The sequence below is a fragment of the Geotrypetes seraphini genome, chromosome 18 (assembly GCF_902459505.1).
Source record: "Geotrypetes seraphini chromosome 18, aGeoSer1.1, whole genome shotgun sequence".
Taxonomy (NCBI): domain Eukaryota; kingdom Metazoa; phylum Chordata; class Amphibia; order Gymnophiona; family Dermophiidae; genus Geotrypetes; species Geotrypetes seraphini.
The window spans coordinates 3,072,438-3,097,526 of NC_047101.1; the positions used below are offsets into that span (position 1 = coordinate 3,072,438).

Sequence of the window (25,089 nt, forward strand, 5' to 3'; positions counted from 1 at the left end):
CTAAGGCCCCCTCTTATAAGAGCTGCTACTGCCTCCTAAATATTCAAGGTAATTTTTTTTTTTTTAAATGGCCACAGATTAATGGCATTGAGTAGCCCAATGGTTAGTGCGATGGCCCAAGAACCTGGTGAACTGAGTTTGATTCCCACTGCAGCTTCTTGTGACTCTGGACGAGTCACTTCACTCTCCATTGCCCCCCACCCCTCTAGTCCTTTAGCACCCTTCCTCACAGGCCTCTAGATCCTCCCACTCCCACCCATCCTGATGTCACATCAGCAGCTTTACAGAACACTAGAAAAGTCAAAGCTACGAGTAGTTTAATGTTGCTGCATTTTTGAATGCAAGAAAATCACTGGGTGGTCACTCTAAAAAAAAATGTGTAAATTTGCTGTGTTTAAAGATATCTTGCCACATAAATGTAAATACAGTATTAACAAAAAAATAAGGCTGCAAAATTTCCCACTGGAATTCCAAACAGCTGCTGAGTAAAGAGCAAAATATTCTAGGGGGTTACTCTTTGCTGTCTCACCCTATACACAGAAAGGGGCTGTACTAGCTCAGTAACAGGTTCTGCTCAATCAAATATGTGGAAGTGGATGCTTCTCGTCTGCTACCCCTCCCACTAGCACTGAACAATGGTAGAGTCCAAGGTAATCAACCTCGTCCCTGTGGGTAGGAGCAGTGTTTAACCAACAAACCGTGACTCAGCAGTTGTATTGTTCCCAGCTCTGACCATGACAAAGCACTTGACCAAGACCAACCCAATGATGGGTCATGTTGCAGGTCTATGTCTTCTTGGGATTTTTCTTCACACGTTACATAAATTTCGCTTATTAGTTGTATAACTAAGAAGCCCAAGTCAGAAGATGAAGTGATCCATTCCTGAGTCCAGTCCTTTCTGATCTTTCTTAAGAGGAGGAAGGGAAAACGTTTGAGAGAAGAGAATCAGAGGTGCAGCGTTTGTCTAGTAGCTGAACGTAGAACTAGAGCTCAAAGCGATACGAGAATGTGGGCAGTCGCAACCTTATGAAGGATGTTAATGTATGTCAAAATGCAAAACAACGTTTGGACTTTTTGGTCAGGAAAAGGTTTATTGAAGAAAGGCACAGGCAGAACATGTAGACAGGATACGTAGGAAGGGAGCAGAGCAAGATAACAACCTAATGGTTACAATAAGCAGAGCCTCTGTAAAAAGTCTAAATTACAAGTAGTGTAACATTACATTCATCTATTTTAAGGCACATGTCCAAAGCACCTTAAGTGACCTCAGTAAGATGTTTTTGACAGAACGTCGAAGCCCGAATTTGGACGTTTCCCGCTAAACGTCTAAATTTGGGAGTGGAGAAACGTCCATTTTCAAACAGGACGTCCAAATAATTTTTTTTAATGAAAATCGTCTACTTGGACATCTAGAAGTGGGATGGGTCAGCTTTGTAATGGACTGGCCACATAAACATGCCAGTAGAACAGTGGGACACCTTAAAGGTATACATCTCACCATCACCCCTTTATAATTTATGCTGAACCCTCTAAAGCTCCCCCAAAACCTACTATATCCACCTATCACCCTAATAGCCTTGGTTGCTTCAGGGGATAATACTAAGATATTCTACTGTTCCTGGACTCCATTTGGTGTGGACTTGTGCACGAAGAAAAGGCTAGTATTAGCCCCTGAAGCAGCCAAGGCTATTGGCGAAACAAGGTTTCTTGTCGGGTAGGTGTCTGGGACACAAGTGCGAATGAGACCAGTTGCTGGAAGATGAATGCCAGAGTTAGGGTTACCAGATGTCTGGACATGTCCGGGGCAGAATCTAAATCCAGTAGGCTCAGCTTTTCTTAGATACAAAGGCTGCACACGCTAGGAATTACACCATCAGTGGCCGAAAATGAGCTGTGTAGCTCTTCTAACTCAGAGGCATTGTAATCAAATGGATGACAGCAAGAAAACGCCACCTGACCCATCTCCTCAGCCCAGATTTTCTTCTCTACATTACTCCAGACAGTTGTAGACCTGTCACCACTCGGTGGTATCACTTCTTGTCCAAGTCAGCTTTTGTCACCTTCTACTTTGCTTCTCTGTCATCCTGGCTAGCTGAACACACGAGGCCCCCAATTTAAAGTCAGCAACCAGGTCCTCGAATTCACGCTCTTTCTTACCATCCAACTTTGGAACAATTTAACAGCTTCCAAAACTGCCCCAACATCTGGAATTGCAAGGCAGATAAAATTTCACAATTCTTCATTGAAAGCCTCAAGATGTTGTCATTTCTGGGAGCCTTTTCTCTGCCAATGCACTGCAAAAGAAGTCTGTAAGGTGGACATGTGCTGCTTTGAATAAAAATCCATTATGATGAGGTCAGAAGAGTTAGAGCAACAGGTCCTAAAACTAGGGTTACCAGACCTCTGGGGAAACCCGGACATGTCCTCTTTTTAGAGGATTGTGTGGGTGCCTGATTGGACTTTCCAAAACCCGGTAGTTTGTCCAGGTTTTGGAAAGCCCCGACCTCCCAGCTGCGTCTGGAGGGTCTCTGAGCACGCGCAGATGATGTCACAAGCATCCACGCCTACTCAGAGACCCTCCAGACGCGGTCTGGAGGTCAGAAAACAAAGACAAGGCTTTGTGAGGGCGGGGCTAGAGGTGGGACTTAGCGTGGCTAGGGGCAAAACAGGGCGGGACCATGTGTCCAGGTTTCCCTGGACAAAAATTTGGCAACCCAACTGAAAACCTAACTGAGAAATAGCTCTCTCCATGTCAAGTGCATTAGACTAGAAAGAAATAGCAAATAATTGTATTTGTATTGCATAGGTTATATCACTGAGGTCTTGTACCATATGCTGAATAAATCCTGAGAAAATATGTGCGATGCACACTCTGATGATGTCTTTACAAACCTCTGCTCCACTTGTGCTTCTTCAACCAGGAGAGATGGAGACTTCGGTTTTCAAGATACAGGGGGGAAAGTTGTCAATGTGGGCTGCCGTTAAGACCTGATATTTTTGTGTTCACCCCACTTATTAGTCACCTGATGTCATTGCATGAAATGGGACCTGTGCAAAACAGTATCAGCTAGTGGTATAATAAGACGCCTTAATTTAAGTCTATGTTGAAACTCTTTTAAAAAAAAATTTGGCATTCTTAGATCACGTTACACCACTTTTGATCGAATCTCATTGGCTCCCTGTCAGTCATCGCATTACCTTTAAAATCTTACTTTTAGTCTTTAAAACTCTAAGTTCAAATTAATCTCAATTCATTAATAAACTACTTATTCCGCATAGGATATCTCGTTCCCTTAGGTCCATTAGCCAAAAACTTTTAGCAGTTCCCTCACTGAAAATTATTGGGACCCGTCGTCATGACATTTTCTCTGTAATGGCTCCACAATTATGGAATGCCCTACCCCAGTATCTTAGAGATGAAAATGACTTAAACCGTTTTAAAGGCAATCTGAAGAGCTTTCTTTTAAAAGAAGCTTTTGACTTATAAACATATTTAACGTTCATTTTTCTTAAAAAACAAACAAACAAACAACTCTTCATCCCCCCCCCTTCCCTATCGTTCTTACCTTTTATGCCTTCTTCTATACCTAATAATAATAATTGTAGTTCAGCCCTTTTTCTCCTTATGTATCTCTTCCCTATCGTTCTTACCTTTTATGCCTTCTTCTATACCTAATAATAATAATTGTAGTTCAGCCCTTTTTCTCCTTATGTATCTGTAAATTTGTATGTCAGTCTGTTTAACCCATGTTATTTACTGATTAAATTGACATAAATTTATATTTCATTTGTTTTAATTTGTACATCGCTTAGTAAAATTTAATAAGCGATTCATTAAGTTAAAAATAAGCTTGAAACTTGTCGGTGGACATGAAAAGGCTGCATTCAGAAGACCACAACTAAAAGAGGTTTGGTTTTGGTTTTCTTCTCTTCGTTATTTAGATTAGGTCTAACGGTGTCCTTTTCTTGGCTTAACTCAGTGTCTCGCAAACTTTGTCGAGCCGCAGCACGCTAAACGCAGTGGCAGCGGCTCGAGGCATCCGGAAGTGCGTGGATATCGATGCAGTGACATCACACTGACGTCCACACATACGCGAAGGCCCTCCAGACAGGCCCTGAGTTGCTGGCAGGGAATACGCGCAGAGAGAAGGAGAGGCACTGGCGCTCGCCGCAAGAGGCACGTCCTGAAGGCAATCAGCCGGCACCTCTCCTCCACCCCAGCTTCTCACGGCACACCTGAAATCTCAGGAGGCACACAGTTTGCGATACACTGTTTTAGCTGATTTTATTGTGTTTTGTAAGCCGCAAATTGCGGGATATCAGATTTTAATAAATCATAAACATCTTAACAGTAATTCATGTTGATAACTTTTCCCCTAAAGACTTTTACCATTTCGAACCTTCTTTTTACTTGTAGGTAAAATATGAGATGATCTGGAGGTATCTAAGATCCACGAGTAGACTCCAATTATCCTGACCAGCAGGGCAGAACTCAAGGAGCCAATAATAAACAATCATTAAAAAGACCATGAGTCATGTAACACTCTGTAAACAATTAAAAGTATGAATATCAACGGTATATATGTGTGTGTATAAAACCAGACTATTTATGTACCTATGTTTGTTTCTGAGCTCTGAGAATCAGATTCTATAGATCATCATGCTTAGCCGATCTAGCTGCCTAACATTTTAATCTTAATTGGCTCAATCAATGCTATTAAATGAAAGTGCCATTAAAAACCATTTAAAAATTAATTAGCAGGTAGACATTATAGACATCTACACTAAGGCGCCTACCAGCAAGTAGGCGTGGTTAGAGGTAGATTGAAAACCCTGGCCATACATTGCAAGGATTCAACACCTATCAGCGCCACTAGCGGCGATTCTATAATCAGCACCTAGTGGATGGTTGACAATCGTGCTCAACATCGCTAGAAAGTATGTGCCATTTATGGATTCTCTAAACAGCGCTGTGGTCGCCGCCGATCATGTGTCAATCATGTGATGGCACCATTTAGAGAATCACGCCTTTGGAAAAGACAGGCGCAGGAAATGTAGGCCAGGGTTTTCAAGGTGTACATTTCCGGTGCCTATCTGTGATGTGAATCGTGACTAGTGGAACCTAACACCATTTCCAGCGGTGTTAGGCGCCGGTAGGTACCCCTGGAGGCGCGATTCCAGCACTATTTGCTTAAGCGCTTTGAATTTTCACTTAAGTTGCATTTCCCTCTTAACTTATTTATTTATTCAATATTCTGTCGTGTTCTCCCAGGGGAACTCAGAATGGTTTCCATGAATTTATTCAGGTACTCAAGCATTTTTCCCTGTCTGTCCCGGTAGGCTCACAATCGATCTAATGTACCTGGGGCAATGGGGTGGGGGTGGTTAAGTGACTTGCCCAGGGTCACAAGGAGCAGCATGGGATTTGAACTCGCGACCTCAGGGTGCTGAGACTGTAGCTTTAACCACTGCACCATACTCTCCCCCCTTCGACATAGGCACTGAAGTTAAGGCAGCATTTATAGAATTTCCCCTTGAGTGTATATGTGTGTATCTATATCTACTGTGTCTACTGTATATATATATATACCCACAAAATCTGTATAAAGAGATGTACACGTATAGAGTGGTGTAGAGGTTAGAGCACCCTGAGGTTGTGGGGTTCAAATCCACGCTGCTCCTTGTGACTCTGGGCAAGTCACTTAATCCCCCCATCGCCTCAGGTACATTAGATATTGAGTCCACCGGGAGAAATGCTTGAAGTACCTGTATGTAAACCACTTTGAACGTGGTTGTAAAAATGCAAAAAGCAGTGTCCAAGTCTCCCCCTAAAAATTAAATGTTCATACGCTATAAAAATATAATTAATGCTTTTTTTCTTGACCCAAGTTCAATTATTATGTGATCTTTCTGAGGTTGTTTTTTCTGCTGGGCTCACGAAGGGCTAAGAGCAGCCGCAGGGCCTCTGTTGTACAAACACTCGTTCCGTGCAAAGCAGATGGCCTGATGCAGGCTATAGAAAAGCAGATTCTCCTCCTCAGTCTTGAAGTACTCCCCTCTGTGTAGGGAAGCTCGGACCGAGGGGTTGCACTGAGCCAGCAGGACCTGAACCCCGATATCTTTGAACTCTTTCAGCACGTCTTTCATTGTGTTGATCCCCACTGTGTCCAAGAACGGAATGGCAGCACAATCGATCACCAGGGTGTGAAAAGGCAACAACTCGGGGAAAAGTTGCACCGACGCTTCAGCCTCGTCCTCCTTGTTGCTGAAGCTCACAACCCCTTCCCTTTTCTGCTCTTTTAATTTCCTTTTCGCAGCCTTCTTTTTAGCCGCTAGCACTGAGATGGGGTTAAGCCCGGTCTGCTTGTACAAGGCCGACTTAAAGTACTGTTTGTTCACATAGTATAAAGGGGCCTCAAAGCGGAAAACCTGAATGCCTGGATCAGTCTTCAGGTTCTTGTAAGCCGAGATCGACTCGTAGACTTCGGTGTCATCCACCTGGCCGAGCAGCACAGCGGCTGGCCTCTGAGTGCGTAAAATAACGCACAGCATCGAGAAGCAAATTCCGATCAGCAAGCCGAGCTCGGTGTTTACTAATGCTGATGAGGCCATGGTCACTAGCCAGACTGCCGTGTCCACTCTGCTCAGTTTCCACATTTTGGGTAGATCCGCAAACTTTCTGAGGGCCCCTCGAAGGTTCACAATTGTTATGACTCCCAAGACACATTTCTGAAGGGAATAGAACAGCGGTGCCACAACTAGCAAAACCAACAGAAGAACCAAGGCAGTCACAACCCCTGAGACCTGGGTTCTACAGCCCGTGGACTCTTTGACAAGGGTCTTGGCCAGAGCTGCACTAGTTGTAAAGCAGTGGAAGAAGGCAGGAATAATGTTGCAGAAACCAATCGCGTACATCTCTTGGTTGGCTCTGACGGTGTAACCGTGCTTCTTGGCAAACATCTCGGACAGTGACACGGTAATGGCAAAGCCAATTAAGGCTATGGAAAAGGCACTCACGGCGACATTAGGAATCAGACCCCAGTCTGGTGTTTTGGGCATCAAGAATCCAGTAGGGATATTCCCAGCTACACTAGAGCCATACTTTTCATGGAGATGCCCAAAATGAGACGTTATGGTGGCTACAATGACCACAAAGAGTTCGATGGGGATTGGAGCTTTAAGTTTGGATTTGAAGCACTCGTTTATCTCTTTGGTTGGAACAAGAATGAGAAGGCACAGTACGCTGGTGACAAGATCACAAATATTGGTCATGTGGATGTTTTGGAAAATATGTATCCAGGTACGGATGAGAGAACCAATCCCACTGCTGCGTGGAATATTTATACCTAGGAGATATTTGACTTGGGAGGTAAGGATCGTGAAGGATGCACCGGTGGCAAATCCACTGAGCAAGGAATCCGAGAGGTAGACTGAAACGAATCCCACCTGAAGGGCTCCCATGGCAACCTAAAAGGATTGTATACAAAAGAAATTGAAATCAGTGCAGGTTCAAAGCTCTCAATATTATAATTATTATTATTAAAAACAACTTGCAATACTGTCTGTACCAAAAACAAGGATGTAGGCGGTTTAGCAGCATCAGCTAGGAGTTGCTATTAGAAGAACAGAACTGCTCGCCCTAATACGTTCATATCTGACACAGAAAACAGTTACTGTATATACTCGAATATAAACTGACCCAAATATAAACCAAGGTAACCTTTTTCCCCCCAGAAAAGGAGGGAAAAAGTTGACTCAAATATAAACCAGGGGAGGTAATATTCAAGTGCAGTGCTTTGACTTGCCCTGTCCTGCCAGGCTCTGTACCCTGTCCTCCCTCCCTCCCAATGACTTGAGACCTCCCTCCCACCTCCCCTGCATACCTTTAGTATCCCTGGTGGTCCAGCGGTGAATCGCAGGAGGAGCGACCTTCCTTTGCTCCTGCCTGTGCAAAGCCACTAGCTGATTTGCTGCCATGAGCTGTCGCGGTAGCCAATAAGCTAGCAGCTCTGCATGGGCAGGAGCGAAGGAAGGTCACTCCCACCACAATTCACTGCCGGACCACCAGGGATACTAAAGGTATACGAGGGAGGCAGGAGGGAGTTTAAAAATTTTTTAGAATCGGCTGAGAAAGGAGACGGGAGGGATCCCTGCTATCCCGGCCCACAACATAATCACGCATCTGCACATGTGTGGACGCAACGCGGTGATGTCATGTGCACACACGCATGGGCTGGGGGCAGAATTGGGTGGTCCTGGGGGCATGGCCATGGATCTGGATTTTCCCAAAGAAAAATCTGGTAACCCTACCTAAGATAAGCAGCATAAAATGTGTGTTACTCTTTTGGATCTTGCCAGGTACCTGGGAGCTGAGTTGGTCAGTACTGGAAACAGAATACAGGGCTTGATGGACCTTCGCTCTGCCCCTTCTTATGTTCTTGTTCATTTGACTGTTAATACGCAGGTGTAACTTCATTCTTTGCTCACTGATTGTTGAGAGAGTCAATACACACCCTTAGCTACTTGATTTATGGTTTCTATATAGAGCAGTAAACCGATTTAAGCAAGGCTGCAAAATTGCACGATTTGTGCCTTATCTCCTGTCAGTAGGAGCACACCCTCTACTTGAAAGCAGACAGCCAAAATGTTGAACCTTCCCATGCACTGAGTAAAGAACGAGAGAGTCAATGTGGAAAAAATCCCAGAAGTGATTTAGCAACAGCAATTTCTAGAGCAGGGTTAGGAGAAAGGCAGACAGATATCGGGCAGTGGGAGCCCAAGATTCAGTGCTGGGTTCAAAGCCACACTGCTCCTTGTGACCTTGCGGAAGTCGCTTAATCTCCCAGGGACATTAGATAGAGTGTAAGCTGCCAGGACAGATAGGGAGAAATACTTGAGTGGTATATAAATAAGTAACTAAATTCATTGTAATTCTGCACCGTATAGAATCTACGCTTAGCGCCGACTAAGTGGCATTTGGTGCGCCATATATATGCCAGGGCTTTCTTGGCCTAAACGCCGGCACCTAAGTCAGCAACACGCCCACCATCTTCCCCCTAACCACACCCATTTTTAACTATGCTCTGTGCTAGGTGACTAATGTTCAATTACTCCTAATTAATGCTAATCAGGAGGTGTTAATTGACAATTAGCATTCTCGACTTAGCCTATTGATAAATTTAATTAAGCGCCTACATCCGCTAAGTGCGTTGAGGTAGACGCTTACCTTTAAACACTCCCCAGGCAGTGACGGGTATGTGAGAAAAAGGCAGCCAAAGGAATCTAAGGCATTATGGGAAGGAAGACACTTCAGCCGACATCTTCTTTGTGCTGCCGTATGCCACGCGATAGAAATCTTCACCTCTTAAGAGCACAAGAGCAGATCCTGCACCGGATGACCTTGCTCCTCCTTATTCTAGGGGACACTCGATAAAATATAGGAGGAAATATTTTTTCACTCCCACAATAGTTAAGCTCTGGAAAGCAGATAGTGTAGCTGGTTTTAAGAAAGGTTTGGACATATTCCTGGAAGAAAAGTCCATAGTCTGTTATTAACACATGGGGGAAGCCTCTTCTTGCCGTGGATCGGTAGCATGGAATGTTGTTACTCTGGGGGTTCTAGAATCTTGCTATTCCTTGGGATTCTGTATGGAATGTTGCTACTCTTTGGGCTTTGGCCAGGTGCTAGGGACCTGGATTGAGAACGGGCTACTGGTCTGACCCAGTATGTTGTCTTTCTACATTTCCATTGACTAGCAGATGGTGGAGACTTCAAATAAATTGATTTGTGCATTCAGAACCTCCGTGCAACCCACTGACCTTTCAGCTGGAAGAAGATATTTGTTGGACATTCTCCAGGGAAATTACCAGAACTTGAAAAACTGCTCACAGCAGCAGAGATATCACTTGAAGAAACATCATCATAACCAGCGATCCTTCTGCATAGGTCACTAAGCTACTTTTTTATTGTCAGATTAAAGTGCTTAAAAATTTGCTTCAGCCGGCCTCGCGATTTGTGGCTGTGAGCAGCAGGAGGCGCTGTAGGTAGTGTGCGCTGGGCTTTTGCTAAGAATAGCATTGGAAAAATCCCCGTAGAGGAAGTGGCTATAGTTATTTATTTAGTTAAACGCTAGAGTATGCTTCTCAAAGTTTTGGGCCTTCATGGATTTCAGAAGGTGGGATAAGTATCACTGAGCGTGCATGCTTACGTTTTAGGTGTTGATCTGGGAAGAACTGACTTGTAGGCATGTCTCTTCCTTTCTTTCCCTGGTAGTAACCCCCGTGCCGCTCTGAATTAATCCCACCCTCGTCATCTCTCATTACTGCAGTACAAGTTTATTCTCACTTCTGCCTGGGTGTTTGCACCCTCCCTCTCTAGTCACGCAGGCCTCTCTGGTTTCCTTTTGCTATCATCCGCCTTCCTCTTTATCTGTTCGATTCTTGGCAGTTTTCTTATAATCTCATCTGTTCTGTTTCCACATTTAACCTTCACTAATCGTAATTACTTTTCAAAGATAACACTATGGGTTACCTACGGGGTAAGGCTGTACAGTGGAGGAGTGGCCCAGTGGTTAGAGCGGCTGTTAGTTCAATTCCTTGTAACTCTGGCCAAGTCACCTAACACTTCATTGGCCCAGGTACACAAATTAAGTACCTGTCTAAAAAAAAAATAGGTAAACTGCCTTCATTGTAACCACACAGAAAAAGTGGTACAGCAAGTCCCATCCCCTTTACATTAAATTGCCACATATGTGAGTAAAAACAAAAATTCCACCCATTGGCATATCCAACCCTTTAGTTTTTATACTGGGTCATCCTCTTAAAAAGAAGCTCGACTCGGTTTACATAGTACAATCCTAAATCTTCTAGTAGAACTATTTATATAGTGTTTTTTGAAAAAGTATTGTTTTTAGAGATTTTCTAAAAGTATAAAGAGAAGAAATCGATCTGATCTCTACAGGAAACTCATTCCAGATTGAAGTGAAGGTGTAGATTAAGGAACGAGACCTATAACCTGTACCTTAAATGAAGGAAAAGCAAGTTTATACAATTGAGAAGTTCTTGATCTCATAGTTCGTAAAGAGTTAATGGAAATGGAGACCAAAGGCAAAAAAACAATTCCACATAGAATTTTAAATATTCCACTTGCACATTTAACCTGGATTCTGAAATGAACTGGAAGGCAGTGAAGTGCCTTCAAAAGAGGAGACACGGGATCGTATTTCCTCTTTCTGAAAATCAGTTTGGCTGCTGTAACCTCCTTACATAGTGGATATTTTTCAGATAGGCAGAGTCTGGGCATGTGTAGGATTCACGTTCATTCTCATGACGCATAGAACACTATAATTTGCGTTTCTATGGCTGGCTTTTTAAGCATGCTCGTTGATGCCAACTCTATGGGTGGCAGAAGTGCCCACGTCTAAATTGTAGGCGTATAATTTACTGGTATGCTCACATTCTATAAAAGAAAGCAGACGCCAACATTTAAAGAAGTTCTTTCCAGGTGCCCCCTGGGTTTCTATGTATGGGTGCACAATTATCAAACTGACTCCTCGGTATATAACCCATGAACAAAGCACTTAAGAACATAAGAAGTTGCCCCCGCTGAGTCAGACCAGAGGTCCATCTTGCTCAGCGGTCCACTCCCGCGGCGGCCCATCAGGCCTAGTGCCTGAACAGTGGTCCCTGATTAATTTTGTAACTTACCTCTAATCCCATCCCTATAATCTACCTCTACTCTTATCTGTACCCCTCAATCCCTTTGTCTTCCAAGTACCTATCCAAAGCTTCCTTGAACCCCTGTAGCGTGCTCCTGTTTATCACATCCTCCGGTAGCGCGTTCCATGTATCCACCACCCTCTGTGTGAAAAAGAACTTCCTGGCGTTTGTTCTAAACTTCTCCCCTTTCAATTTCTCTGAGTGCCCCCTTGTACTTATTGATCCCCTTAATTTGAAAAATCTGTCCCTGTCTATTTTTTCTATGCCCTTCCTGATCTTGAAGGTTTCTATCATGTCTCCTCTAAGTCTCCGCTTTTCCAGGGAGAAAAGCCCTAGCTTTTTCAGTCTGTCAGGGCTATGTTCCTACCTGATAAACTCCCGCCATGAAGGTCACAGTGGTTCCAACGGCGATGGCATAACAGCTCCTCCCACACACCAACTCTGCCGACTGGTTGACAGTAGCAGACGTCAGTGTGCTGTTATGTTCGTAGGCGCTTACGTTGAAGAGGTCATTTCGACTTTCGTGAAGTGTATTATAGCCAGCTGCCTCGAGTTGCTCTTCCACCACCTCGCCCACCATCAGGCACAGCACCCCAAAAATGCCCACCGAGATATGACGGGATGTGCCCATTAGGAAGTAAATAAGACAGGCAAAAAATGATGTGTACAAGCCATAGATGGGTTCCTGCCCAGCCAAGAGAGAATATGCAATTGACTGAGGAACCAGAAGAATGGCCACAATGAGACCCGACATGACGTCACCCAGAACGTATTCCTTCAGTTTGTACTTTGGGAGCCATTGCAAAACTGGAAAGAAACCGAAAAGCCAGTCTTTAAATCTGGCTGGGGTGCAGCTGAAATGCGTTCGTAATCTCTTTAGCAAGAGCTGCATCACACTGATGTGTGCCTGCTCCTGTTTTTCTAGAAAGATCCTGCCGTCACGGTGTCTTGCACACCCTTCACCATTCTGCGTGTGCGATCTTCTGCTGTCATTGAGAAAATTGATCTCTTCAGAGGTTTCCACTGTCATTCTGGTCACAGCTTCTGGGGATCACTGTGAAAACAGAAATGCATTTGTGTCATATTCCTTGCATCTTACTTGGCAACTCTTGTGTTTCAGTGGGGGGACGGTGGCAGGTTAGTAAACAGGAAAGAGGATTCTGCTTGCCCTAAAGTTGCCACCCCGGTCCTGGAATTGTCCCTTCCTCTGTGCCTTTTCGTTTGTATTTTGGATTCTATCCTGTCTAATCACAATTAACATGGAGAAACCCACAATTTGTCTCTAGAATACACTGAAAAAAGTAGGCATTCTGTTTGTCCTGACTAGCACATGACAATCACTCACTGTGCACACTGACTTAACGTCTACCTGTTGAATAATGTCTAGACTTTGGCAGCACTGGTTTTAACTGGAATAAGTGCATTCATCTGCGATCTATACGCCATCGTGGAACCGCAATCCTCCATAATAAGCCCCCTGTTCATTCACTGCAGACCAGCTTCTAATTTAACAGAGGTACACACTGCTGAATGTGCAGTACTGATACGTCAGCGTTCAGTGACAATCAACTCTTTCACAGGCGAGGAAAGAACTGCCATGAAGGAATTATTGCCAAGAATCTCTCTGAAATTAAACTCGCCAGAAAACATCTGTTCAGAAAGATTAGCAGATAGAGGGGTGGATATGACGGACATATTCAAATGCCTCAGGAAGGCATGCAGAGGAATTTCGACCGTGAAATGTCATAAGATATGATGCTAAAAGATTCAGGCAATAAGGAAATATTTTGGACTAGCTCAGATCTCCTGCTTGCCAGGAAGACGGGGGCAGTGTTCCCTGCTCTTGGGAAGAGAGATAGGCATCACGGCAGGACTCGGGTCTAGATGTACAAAACACGGTCATTAAGACCGTGTAAATCGCCGTTGGACGACTCTGGAGCAGCGATTGATGCACCAACAAACCTCCATGCAAATTATGTGCACAGAGTTTCGTGGTAATCCCTCTCCATTCAGTCGCTTTGAGAGCAATTGACACATGTGCAGAGCTGGTTTGGGGAAGCCCTAACAGCTGAGTGGCAGAGGAAGCCCCTCAGCTGTTGGGGCTTTTTTCTTTTGTATTAAATGACACAGATGTTGTGCATGTGTTACACATGCACAATATCTGCCTCATTTAAATAAAAAAAAATGCCATGCTGCCCCCCCTCCGCCCTCCGATGACAGCCCTCCCCAAAGACACCCACATAAACCAGCACTAGAAGACACACACACGGCAAAAATTGGCAGGAGGTATGCCTCCCCTCCCCGCACAAGAGAAAATTGGCAGGAGGGATGCCCACTCCTTCTTGCCAATAGAGGCCCCCCAGTGCAAATGAAAAATGGCAGGAGGGATACTCACTACCTTCTGCCACCGGATGCTCCCCTGAACCAATCCCCCCCCCCCCCGAACCCGGCCCGGTATCTTTGTGACAAGTTGAGAGCAGGAGAGATGTACGGTCCCTCCTGCTTCGAGGCCTGCCAGTCCAAAATGGCGGGCCTTCCTCTCTCTGGTGCATCATGTGATGCACAGGGAGAGGCCTATGGCCCTTATTGGCTCAGACACCTAAGGCTCCTCCCAAGTGGAGGGGTCTTAGGCAGCTGAGCCAATCAGGCCTTAGGCTCCTCCCTCTATGCTTTCACAGTAAGAACAGAAATTAATGTCTGAAAGTCAGCTTGGGAAATGGAAACTAAAGCTTGCTTGACTTGATAAAAAAAAATTTGTTGTCTGTTAACTTATCAGGCAACTGTAATTTGCCAGAGATTAAACCCAGCAACCATCTGACATGCAGACTTTTACTTGCTGTGTGGAAGGGACATTTCTCTGTGTCGTGCTTTTTGTAAGGAGATGTCACCCAACGTTCCCTGAACCTTTGGGATCTACGAGGACAAGAATCCCAAATTCTCTCTGGGTGCTGCATGAACCAATCTCGGCACAGTCTATAATCCAGGACACTCTTTGAAACGTGGCAGCTGCCAAAGACTCAAGAGCACTGTTGGGAAGCATCTGACATCATTTCTAAAACAAGGACTCGCCACTAAATTCTTGAATTGCGCAGAGTAAATCCTGCCACACCCCGGAGGTCCACCAGAGGATCAACTTACTACTTGCAAGGGAATATTGCACAGCTTCCTAGGGAAAGTGGAAGAGCTACATCAGAAGGAGAGGCCCAAAAGTTTCCAACAGGCTGTGCCTCCTTTTGCTTTGGGCAGGTTTGGGGGGACCCAGAGCAATCAGCAACCTTAGCTGTTAGGTCATGTGTATGTATGTGGATACCCTGATAACACTCACATTTGACATGAGAGAGATGCAGAGTTTGAATTCATGCGTATTCGCAAATCACAGACTCAAGCAGCTCCTTGAAAGTAGGACTCTTTTAATTCTGGGTCAATTTTATTTCTGCCTCTATTTTTAATATAGATGTATTTGTATATGTCATTTTTGTAACTAGCCGAGGGCAGTGCCTTTGGATTGATGGACTCTACTTCCATTACTCCTTTTACTAGGCCTCGTTAGGGCTTTAGCGTGTGCTAGACCTTAATGCCAGCATTGAGCTGGCGTTAGTTGTAGAAGTGTAGCGTGCGGTAGTTTCCTGCGTGCGCTAAAAACGCTAGCGCACCTTAGTAAAAGGAGCCCAAAGCTTTGCTCCTCGGTCTTGTTCCTGTTGCTTCCTTCCAATAATTTAATTTTCACTCTGGAATACTATTTACATTTCAGGATTCACGTTGGCCCGGGACTACATTTTTGAAAATACGGTAAGTGTGAAACGAATGTTTCTGAATATTATTAAATTGTATTTAAGTCAGAAGTTATCTCACCTCGAACAGAGGACATTGAGAGGGGACATGATCGAAACATTCAAGGTACTTAAGGGGATAGATTTGGTAGATAAAGACAGGTTGTTCACCCTCTCCAAGGTAGGGAGAACGAGAGGACACTCTCTAAAGTTAAAAGGGGATCGATTCTGTACGAACGTAAGGAAGTTCTTCTTCACCCAGAGAGTGGTGGAAAACTGGAACGCTCTTCCGGAGTCCGTTATAGGGGAAAACACCCTCCAGGGATTCAAGACAAAGTAGATAAAGACAGGTTGTTCACCCTCTCCAAGGTAGGGAGAATGAGAGGGCACTCTCTAAAGTTAAAAAGGGATAGATTTCGTACGAACATAAGGAAGTTCTTCTTCACCCAGAGAGTGGTAGAAAACTGGAACGCTCTTCCGGAGTCTGTCGTAGGGGAAAACACCCTCCAAGGATTTAAGACAAAGTTAGACAAGTTCCTGCCGAACTGGAACGTACGCAGGTAAGGCTAGACTCGGGGTGCTGGTCTTTGACCTAAGGGCCGCCGCGTGACCCAGCAGTGGCAATTCTTATGTTCTCATGTTTCATGTACTCGATGACGATAGCTGTGAACCTGTGTGAAGAGAATCGCTACTGAGGGAACGTTAGAGTATTTTGACATTTTTGCCAAAAAATGTGGTACTGAAGCTTTTGAAGTGCTGGGTTGTATTTCTGGATGAAAAATATCCCATCCCTAATAACTACAACGCACACAACATCCTGAATTTCTGAGACCTTGTTTGATCCGATAGCATGAGCAAGACGAGTGTTTGTTTGTCCTTTTGCTCACATTGCAGACTCTTGCCTGGCGGTATAATACTACACCACGACACATCAGTACCAGCTTTACTGTAAATACCAGCATGCGAATCGTCTTATGCGTGATAGGAAAGTGAGGGGTTTATTTTCAAAGCACCATTGTGTGTCTAAGTGATTTGAAAATGAGCGTCTCTCAAACCTTGTGTCCCAATGAGATTCCAGAATTTACCTTTATTTTTAAAAATCCCTTTCATAAGTATACACTAAAATAGATGGCATGTACATCGTGTAGGCAAGAGTCTATCAATGTTATGAGCGTCTGTGTGCAAAAGGATACAACCGCCCAGAAGAGCATCATTCTTTGACGTGATTGGTCCTTGAAAACTAAGGGCAACTAATTTTAATTTTATTTTTTATGCAGTAGTCATCTTAATTTGAGCAACAAAGCAATCAAGGCTTTGTTACCATTTGGATCTTCTTATGTTTGTGAACTTGGATTTTCTGCTCTGACAGAAATTAAATTGAGAAAAAGAGAACTGCAGATGGTGGATGATGAAATGCCTTTGCTTGTCAACTATCGAGCCGCGTTTTGAGTTCATTTGCCTTCAAGAACAAGCACATCCATACATTGATTAGCAATTCTAGTCTATCTACTTTAATTTCACCATTGCTTTTAGATTTTGGTAATCTAGTATATGCGGGAATAACGGCAGGGCAATTAAAACGTTTACAAACGGTACAAAATGGTGCAATTCAGTTGTTTGTTCATCTACATATTAGAGATCATGTGACTCCCGTGTATTTGAAATTCCATTGGTTACCAACAGAATTTAGGATTAAATTTAAAATCTTGATGTTGGCACATAGGGGCATTATTTGAACTACAACATTGCTACAACGTTGATAGCTTTTACGAAACTGTGATAGCATTTTCTAGCGCAGAGAGGAACTCTTTGAGCGTCAGGAGCAGCATGGGCCATTCAACACGGCTCTCTGCGCTAGAAATTGCTGTCGCATTTTCGTAAAAGGAAGCCTTAGTATTATTTTATGCACCAAGGCGTTTAAATAATTCTCAAATGTAATTTTCTTGTTGGTTTTGCAATTTTATAATTGTTCTGTTTAGTGTGCCAGAGCTAAATAAGTCTACAAAATCCCGAGTGGAGTAGAACGGGTACAAGTGGGTCGATTTTTCACTCCATCAAAAATTACAAAGACTGGGGGACACTAGATGAAGTTACAGGGAAATACTTTTAAAACCAGTAGGAGGAACTTTTTTTCAGTCAGAGAATGGTTAAGCTCTGGAACACAGATAGCTTAGCTGGTTTTTAAGAAAGGGTTGGCAAGTTCCTGGAGGAAAAGTCCATAGTCTGTTATGGGGAAGCCACTACTTGCCCTGGATCGGTAGCATGGGATGTTGCTACTTCTTGGGTTTTGGCCAGGTACTAGGGACCTGGATTGGCCACCTTGAGAATGGGCTACTGGGTTTGATGGACCTTTGGTCTGACCCAGTAAGGCTAGTCTTATGTTTAAGTTTCAGAAAATGCCCTACATCAACACATCCAAAATGACCTTCGCTCATAAGACTTCATAAGAAGTGTTACTATATCAACATGACCCACGCCAATTCAGTGACTTACTACAAGAAATGGTAAACAATTCTAGGATGTTGCCATACAAAGACGAAAACAGTAAATGTTTAGCCATCTCCACCCCATCTATTTATCCCAATCATCTTAAGCTATCAATATATCTCAACCTCACTTGCTGCCTCAGCTGCCCTGTTAAGCTCTTTCTTTGTATTGCACACAATTAGCATCATATCTACTGGGTGAGGCCAAAAAAAACCCAAAACAAGGGCTCCGTAGAGTTTTTTGCTGTTTTCCAGCAACCGCTTGGGATTTCAGCTTTCTTGGTTGCTATCATCTATGGGCGTTAGGGCCTTAACACGCGGAATAGCATTGAGCTGGTGTTATTCTAGAAGCGTACCGCACGGTTTAGCACGTGGTAATTTCGTGCGTGCGCTAAAAACGCTAGCGCACCTTAGTAAAAGGAGCCCTATGTTTATGTGCTGAGTGAAATAAGATTACCTTTAAAGCCGGCAAAGTCTCAGACTTTTTGGCATGAGCAGCCAGCAATTTTTAGGCATTCAAGCATGCTTTCATGGTAAAACTGCCATTATTTGGAAACAAAACACCAGCAAGCTTACTGTTAATGACGTCACAGTGATGTAGACTTTTGTAAACAAATTTGCTAGACCTAAATCCCTTGGATTACCACGTTTGGGGAGGAATGTGGGAGGCCCATCGCAAGCGCTACCCAAAGCCTCAAGGAAGCGCTGCAGGTGCCTGTCACAGGGACCGATCGACAAGGCGGTTAAGAACTTCCCCAAACGACTGGAGGCCTGTGTTAAAGGACCCGATTTGTAACCCATTCTGAGCTCCTGTGGCAGGATGGGCTGAAACATCAAAGATTCTATAAATGGCACCAACCATCAGATCCCTAGAAGGCCACCTGAACTTCAGGAAGGCTATAAAACTCACCTCTTCCTCTAACCTTCGATGAAATAGTTGCAGTCAAAATACCACTCTCTATGCAACAACATCAACCATCGCCGATACTAGAAACATAGAACATGACGGCAGAAAAGGGCCATGGCCCATCTAGTCTGCCCATACTAATGGCCCACCCCCTAACTACTTCCATGAAGAGATCCCACATGCCAGTCCCATCTTTTCTTAAAATCTGGCACGCTGCTTGCCTCAATTACCTGTTGTGGAAGATTATTCCAGCGATCAACCACCCTTTCAGTGAAGAAATATTTTCTGGTGTCGCCATGAAATTTCCACCCTTGATTTTCAATGGATGCCCTCTTGTTGCCGTGGGTCCTTTAAGGAAAAAGAGATCCTCTTCCACCTCGATACAGCCTGTGATATATTTGAACGTCTCGATCATGTCTCCCCTCTCTCTGCGTTCCTCGAGTGAGTACAGCTGCAACTTACCCAGTCGTTCCTCATACGGGAGATCCTTGAGATCTGAGACCATCCTGATGGCCATTCGCTGAACCAACTCAACTCTCCGCACATCTTTTTGATAATGCGGCCTCCAGAATTGTACACAGTATTCCAGTATGCCATCCATTCCATGTCATAGCTAACGCCTCTGTCCATGCGCTCTTACGTATTACCTTGCCATGCCACGTACTGTCATGGCTGACACTTCCACACTTTGCCAGGCACACCCAGCATATATTCTCATTAACAGGTCTGTATTGTCCGACCAGGCCATGCACTGTTACGTGCCATGTAGTATCAAGCATCACAATCCACTGTCATGCTCCATTTTATGCTGCCTCACCACGCTTCATACTGCCAGACACTATAACGTGCTGTTAAACTCTCCCCCCTCCCCCCCTTACAAAACTGCAAAAGCGGTTTTTAGCGCAGGCTGGTGCGCTGAATGCTCTGTGATGCTCCATACGCTGAGTTCCTATGAGTAGAGGGCCATTCAGTTGAGGAAGGGCTGGTGAGGGCTTCAGTGGCTGGGATGGTTTAGACGGGCTGGAGTGAGCTTTGATGGAGACTCCAGAAGATGGAACCTAAGCACAATACCGGGTTTCTGGCCCAGAAATATCTATAAAAAAGGACCGTTTAAATTAAATTACTAATTTATAGAGCATGTACGGTTGGGCAGACTGGATGGACCATTTGGGTCTTTCTCTGCCGTCATTTACCATGTTACTATGTTACTATAGCTGACCAGCTCTGCCCAGGCACTTGCCTATAGCTAACAGAATGACTCTGAACTCTCCCAGCCACACTCGCCTTCTGTTCTTCACTGCTTCCCTGCTTAAGATCACTGGAGGACTATCCCGATGGCACCAAGGACAAGCCGAATTGCTTCCTTCATCCGCTGTTTAACCGCGTGGCATGATCGCCTTGCCAGCAAGCATAGCACGACTCATTAGGAAGATCAACACTTGCTTCTTTATTTAAATGCCCTCTGCCTGCTAAAAGTGGCAAAGCAAATAGAGCTGGGGGGCCACAGAGGGAGATTCACAGCAGTCCTTATGGTGCACAGATTGCTGGACACGCAATTTCTACCAGGAAAATACCTACAGCATGGGGCAGCCGAGAGATAAAGAGCAATGCAGACTGATATTTAAAAGTTTCTCTGGTTTTATTAAAATGGTAGGTGGCCTTTTCCGGTCCACTTTTGCCACATCTGTCTTGGGGGAGGGGGGAGTCTTCTGCACTGCCTCCAGCAGCCCCCTGTGGTTTGAATCAGGGCATGTAACACTAATTAACAGCCAATTATAGCCAATTACTGGTTAATAACAATTAATTAGCAGCTAATTTATTAATTAAGTTATCTGTCACTAGTCTGCAACTAAACATATGCATACATACTCTTGAGCTTAAGTTATCATTTTCGGGGCACAGACCCTAACGGTCTGCCAGGCATTTTAAACTGGACCTCTCGGATCTTAACCACACACCCTTAAAAATCTGCTTCCCTCGGTTTTGACAGCTACAGCTTTGTAATTTCAGTTTATTTCTGACGGACCTGTACGCAAGGATTCCACGGACCTTGTGGACGTCTACCACATGATCCTAAAAAGAAAGTGGTCCTAGCATGGGGTCTGCAGGGATTCTTGTTTTAGCTCCCACAGATCCCGCTCACCCCATAAATCCTCATCTTACCCCCTCCAGCGGGATCCGTGAGGTCCGCAGGTGTTAAAACGAGGATCTGTAGAGTGAGCGAGATCCATGAGGTCCACCTGAGTTTAAAAAGGAGGATCCCTGGGGACCCCACGCCGCGGTCACTTTCTTTTTAAGGTCATGCGCTTTTAGTTCCGTAGGGTCTGTATTTTAACTTCTACACTTACTGATTTCTTTCTCTTTGTAGTCAGGAGGGGGTAAAGTGCGGACCCCACAGAGATCTTCGTTTTAACTCCCAGAGACCTCACAGATTCCGTTCACCCACGAGGTGAGCAGATTTTTAAGGGCATGAGGTTAAGATCCGCAAGGTCCGTGCAGTCCGCGTTTTACCCAGTCCCTAATGAAGCTGCCCTCGAAGCCTTCTCTAGGCCAACCAGATCCATCCATAATCAGGACAAAGACTGCAGAAGTCTGCCCGACACTACTCTTACTTCCCAAACCCTGGATTTGCTGCCTAAGTTGCTCTGATTTCATTCTCTTTCCAATGAGGAGAGTGTGGCGCAGTGGTCAAAGCTACAGCCTCAACACCCTGAGGTTGTGGGTTCAAGCCCACGCTGCTCCTTGTGACCCTGGGCAAGTCACTTAACCCCCCCGTTGCCCCAGATAGATTGTGAGCCCCACCAGGACAGAAGGAGAAAATGCTTGAGTACCTGAATGAATTAATGCAAACCATCCCTTGGGAGAAAAGTAAAGAAATACTGATAGGAATCCTCTGGGCCTCTCCCACACATGGAGGTCATTCCAAGCACACATCACCCCTCCAGGAAAAAGTACGTCCTAGGATTACTTCTAAATAGTCCCTCTGTACCCTTAACCTGTGTTCTCTAATTTTACTTCTTACCCTTCTCCGGAAAGGGTTTGATTGCATATTAATACTTTTCAAATATTTAAATGTCTGCACGATATCGCCCCCTCCCTCACATATTCAGGTCTTCAACTCTCATCTCAAATGTCTTTTGGGGGAAACTTCACATCATTTCTGCTGCTTTTCTCGGAACCGTTTCGAGTCTCCTTAGCAAGATATGGCCACCAAAACGGAGCATACTCCAAGTGAGGCCTCATCAGCGACTTGTACAGAAGGATCAATGCTTCCGTTCATCTGCTGATTGCTCACCTCGGGGGTGAACGGACCCCACAGAACTAAAAGCGGCCGTGGTATGGGTTTGTTTTTTTAAAACTCCTGAGGACCACATGGATTCCACTGGAAGGGGGGGGGGGGAATGAGGATCCGTGAGGTCTGCGGTAGTTAAATGAGGATCCCTGCGGACCCCGTGCCATGGCTGCTTTCTTTTTAAGGCTGTGCAGTAGAGATCTGCGTGGGGTCCGCGGGATCCCCGTTTTACCCAGTCCCGCTCCTGTGAGTCTGAGGCGCGACTCCTAAGGCTGAACTTTGGGAAAAGATACTCAACCCGACTTTTGAGCACCCCTTTGTTTTCAGACTACCATTAAGTTAGTAGGCAGCTACTTTTCGATCTGCTTGAACCGTGGTATTCCTGGGAGGGGGAACCCCCTAGTCTAGTGCCACGGAAAGTTCAGAGGCAAAACTGCCCTTTGGTAACCCCCTAGGGTTATCTGCACAGATATCCGTGGAGTCTCCATTAAGACTATCAACATAGATTTTGTGAGGTGAGAAACCGCAAGAACTGCAGCGGTGAAAACCGAGGTGAGTATTTTTTTTAAGGGCATGTGGTTAAGATCCACGAGGTTCGCGTTTTTACCCAGTCCCCTCTCTATGCAACTAACATCCTTCTGGCTATGGCCACCGCAGCCTTGAGACCCTCAGACACAGTCACTCCAAGATCTCTCTCCTGAACTTTGCTTTTCGGTCTCTTTCATCCCCTTTGGATTTCTGCACTTGGGTTGCGTATGCAACTTTGTGACAAACTGTGTACAGGCAGTCCCCGAGTTACAGACACTTGACTTAAGTATAACTCGTACTTAAGAACGCAATTGCGACTTCATTTGATTTCACTGAGCAGTATTTCCAGTCACATAAACTCCTACATTTCTCCTGCAGCATAAGAACGTAGGAATAGCCTTACTGGGTCAGACCAATGGTCCATCAAGCCCAGTAGCTCAATCTCATGGTGGCCAGTCCAGGTCACTAGTACCTGGCCAAAACCCAAGGAGTAGCAACATTCCATGCTACCAATCCAGGTCAAGCACTGGCATCCCCCATGTCTTTCTCAATAACAGACTATGGACTTTTCCTCCAGGAACTTGTCCAAACCTTTCTTAAAACCAGCAGATTCATGGTCAGATTAAGAACAGCGTGTGGTAGTGCATACTATACCTTAGAGCAGTGTATCGCAAACCGTGTGTCTCCTGATATTTCAGGTGTGCCACGGTACACTGGGGAAGAGGAGAGGCGCTTACGCTGGATGACTGTCTACAGGACGTGCCTCTTCTCTCTGCCGGCCCTTCTCTCCAGCGCAGGTCCTTCTCTCGGCTCAAGGCCCGTTTGAAGGGCCTTTGCGCATGCGCTGACATTGGCACGCTGATTCCAGCGCACTTCCAGGTGGCTCAAGCTGGGGACACTAGGTTTAGTGTGCCCCGGCTCAAAAATGTTTGCAAGACACTGCCTTAGAGGGAACCTTGGTAGGGACAATTGGTCCTTTTATCAGCTGGGAGCAGAATCTTAAAATCTACAAGTTCTGAGTTACGTACAAATTCGACTTAAGAACAGCTTTTAACACTTAACTTAAAAACTTAACTTAAAACATAGCTTAAAAACGTAACTGCCTGTATCTAAGTTTTTAGGGTACGAAGCAAGTGGTAGCTTGCAAGGGAATCTAGCAGCGGGGCTCTTCTGCTCAAACACAAAAGCAGCATGGCAGAGCTAGCAGGGAAAGACTGGAGTGCCATCCACATCTGGCAGGTCCTGGGATTTCCCAGCTTGGCCTCCCCCTTAAGCTTCAGCACACTCACCCACCCTGGGCAGCTTTCTCTGGGATTCCGCGTGGCGTTCCGATGAGTCCAGCTACGGCTCCGGGACACAATGAGTGCGACAGTTCTCTGCAGCCCTCAGCTGCTCACCTGAAGCTGCCCTGCCTCTCTGGGTCTCATGGGATCAGGTTTCAGGGTCGAAGCTCTGCTCAGTCTCTGTCCCGGATGCATGAGAGCAGGGCGTCTGCAGTGGGCGTCTGGTGTCCTGCTGCCTGTCTCATACTTAATGCGTGTGACTTGGCACTTTTGCAAACGCAGCAGTTACTTTCTCCGTGCTTCCTGGTGCCCGGGTGACATTCTGCAAATTCAGAGAGGGAGGAGGTGAACACTGAACCATCCCTGGCCAGAAGTGATGTGGCAAACTCCTCGATAACTCTCCTATTTCTTCTTAGCTATTTCTGGGCAAGAATCCAAAGCTCTGCCCAGTCCTGTGCTTATCGTCTCTTACCTGCTACTAATGTATTATCAGCACAAAAATAAATACCTGAATAATTTCATGTACACCGTTCTGAACACCCCTGGGAGAACGTTTGGACAAGTTCCTGGAGGAAAAGTCTATAGTCTCTTATTGAGAAAGACATGGGGGAAGCCACTGCTTGCCCTGGATCGGTAGCATGGAATGAGGCATTACGACATCACAATCTCAGCTCTGGAATGTTGCTCTCATTGGGGTTCCGGAATCTTGCCATTCTTTGAGATGTTGGAATGTTGCTACTCCTTGGGTTTTGGCCAGGTACTAGTGACCTGGATTGGCCACCGTGAGAACGGGCTACTGGGCTTGATGGACCTTTGGTCTGACCCAGGAAGGCTGTTCTTAGGCTCTTATGTATAGAAACTTGAATAAATAAACAACCTAAGTGAACAGAAAAACAACTCGATAATAAGTTCAACATTAACCTTCCCCCCCCCCTTTTTTTTTTTAACAGAACCGTAGTGTGGTTTTTAGCGCTGTCCGCAGCAGGAACAGCTCCAACGCTCTTAGGGATTCTATGAGCGTTGGAGCCGTTACCACTGTGGCTGGCGCTAAAACCTGCACTCCACTGTATTTCAATATGTAATCAAACAGATGTACTGAGGTCAT

At 45.1% G+C, this 25,089-nt stretch overlaps 2 protein-coding genes across 9 annotated transcripts in view; one reads left to right on the forward strand and one right to left on the reverse strand.

The window, feature by feature from the left end:
• PDE6A (phosphodiesterase 6A) overlaps positions 1-25,089 on the forward strand; it is a 92,329-nt gene that overhangs the window by 22,860 nt on the left and 44,380 nt on the right. For 3 of the 5 annotated variants that reach the window (XM_033926886.1, XM_033926885.1, XM_033926887.1), the window contains 2 exons: positions 4,418-4,576; positions 15,470-15,507. In XM_033926886.1, coding sequence (XP_033782777.1) covers positions 4,564-4,576; positions 15,470-15,507 — 51 coding nt within the window. In that variant the 5' untranslated portion in view covers positions 4,418-4,563. The remainder of the gene's footprint in view (positions 1-4,417; positions 4,577-15,469; positions 15,508-25,089) is intronic. The other 2 variants (XM_033926888.1, XM_033926889.1) reach the window with 2 other exon arrangements.
• On the reverse strand, positions 5,370-24,566 carry SLC26A2 (solute carrier family 26 member 2). 4 transcript variants are annotated; one of them, XM_033926894.1, is made up of 3 exons: positions 24,493-24,566; positions 12,086-12,772; positions 5,370-7,467 (listed from the first exon to the last, which is right to left on the reverse strand). In XM_033926894.1, exons 2-3 carry the CDS (start codon positions 12,746-12,748, stop codon positions 5,935-5,937), a joined length of 2,196 nt encoding a protein of 731 aa, XP_033782785.1. In that variant the 5' UTR covers positions 12,749-12,772; positions 24,493-24,566; the 3' UTR covers positions 5,370-5,934. The 4 variants fall into 4 exon arrangements, with proteins under 4 accessions (XP_033782785.1, XP_033782783.1, XP_033782782.1 ...); XM_033926892.1 differs by lacking the exon at positions 24,493-24,566 and adding an exon at positions 23,995-24,273; XM_033926891.1 differs by lacking the exon at positions 24,493-24,566 and adding an exon at positions 23,991-24,273.

Excerpts from the sequence above, each read along its gene's own strand:
- SLC26A2 (XM_033926894.1), bottom strand. The coding sequence starts at position 12,748 with ATGACAGTGGAAACCTCTGAAGAGATCAATTTTCTCAATGACAGCAGA. Across the intron at positions 7,468-12,085 it reads TCATGGCGGGAGTTTATCAG|GTTGCCATGGGAGCCCTTCA; the intron begins GTAGGAACATAG and ends CAATCCTTTTAG.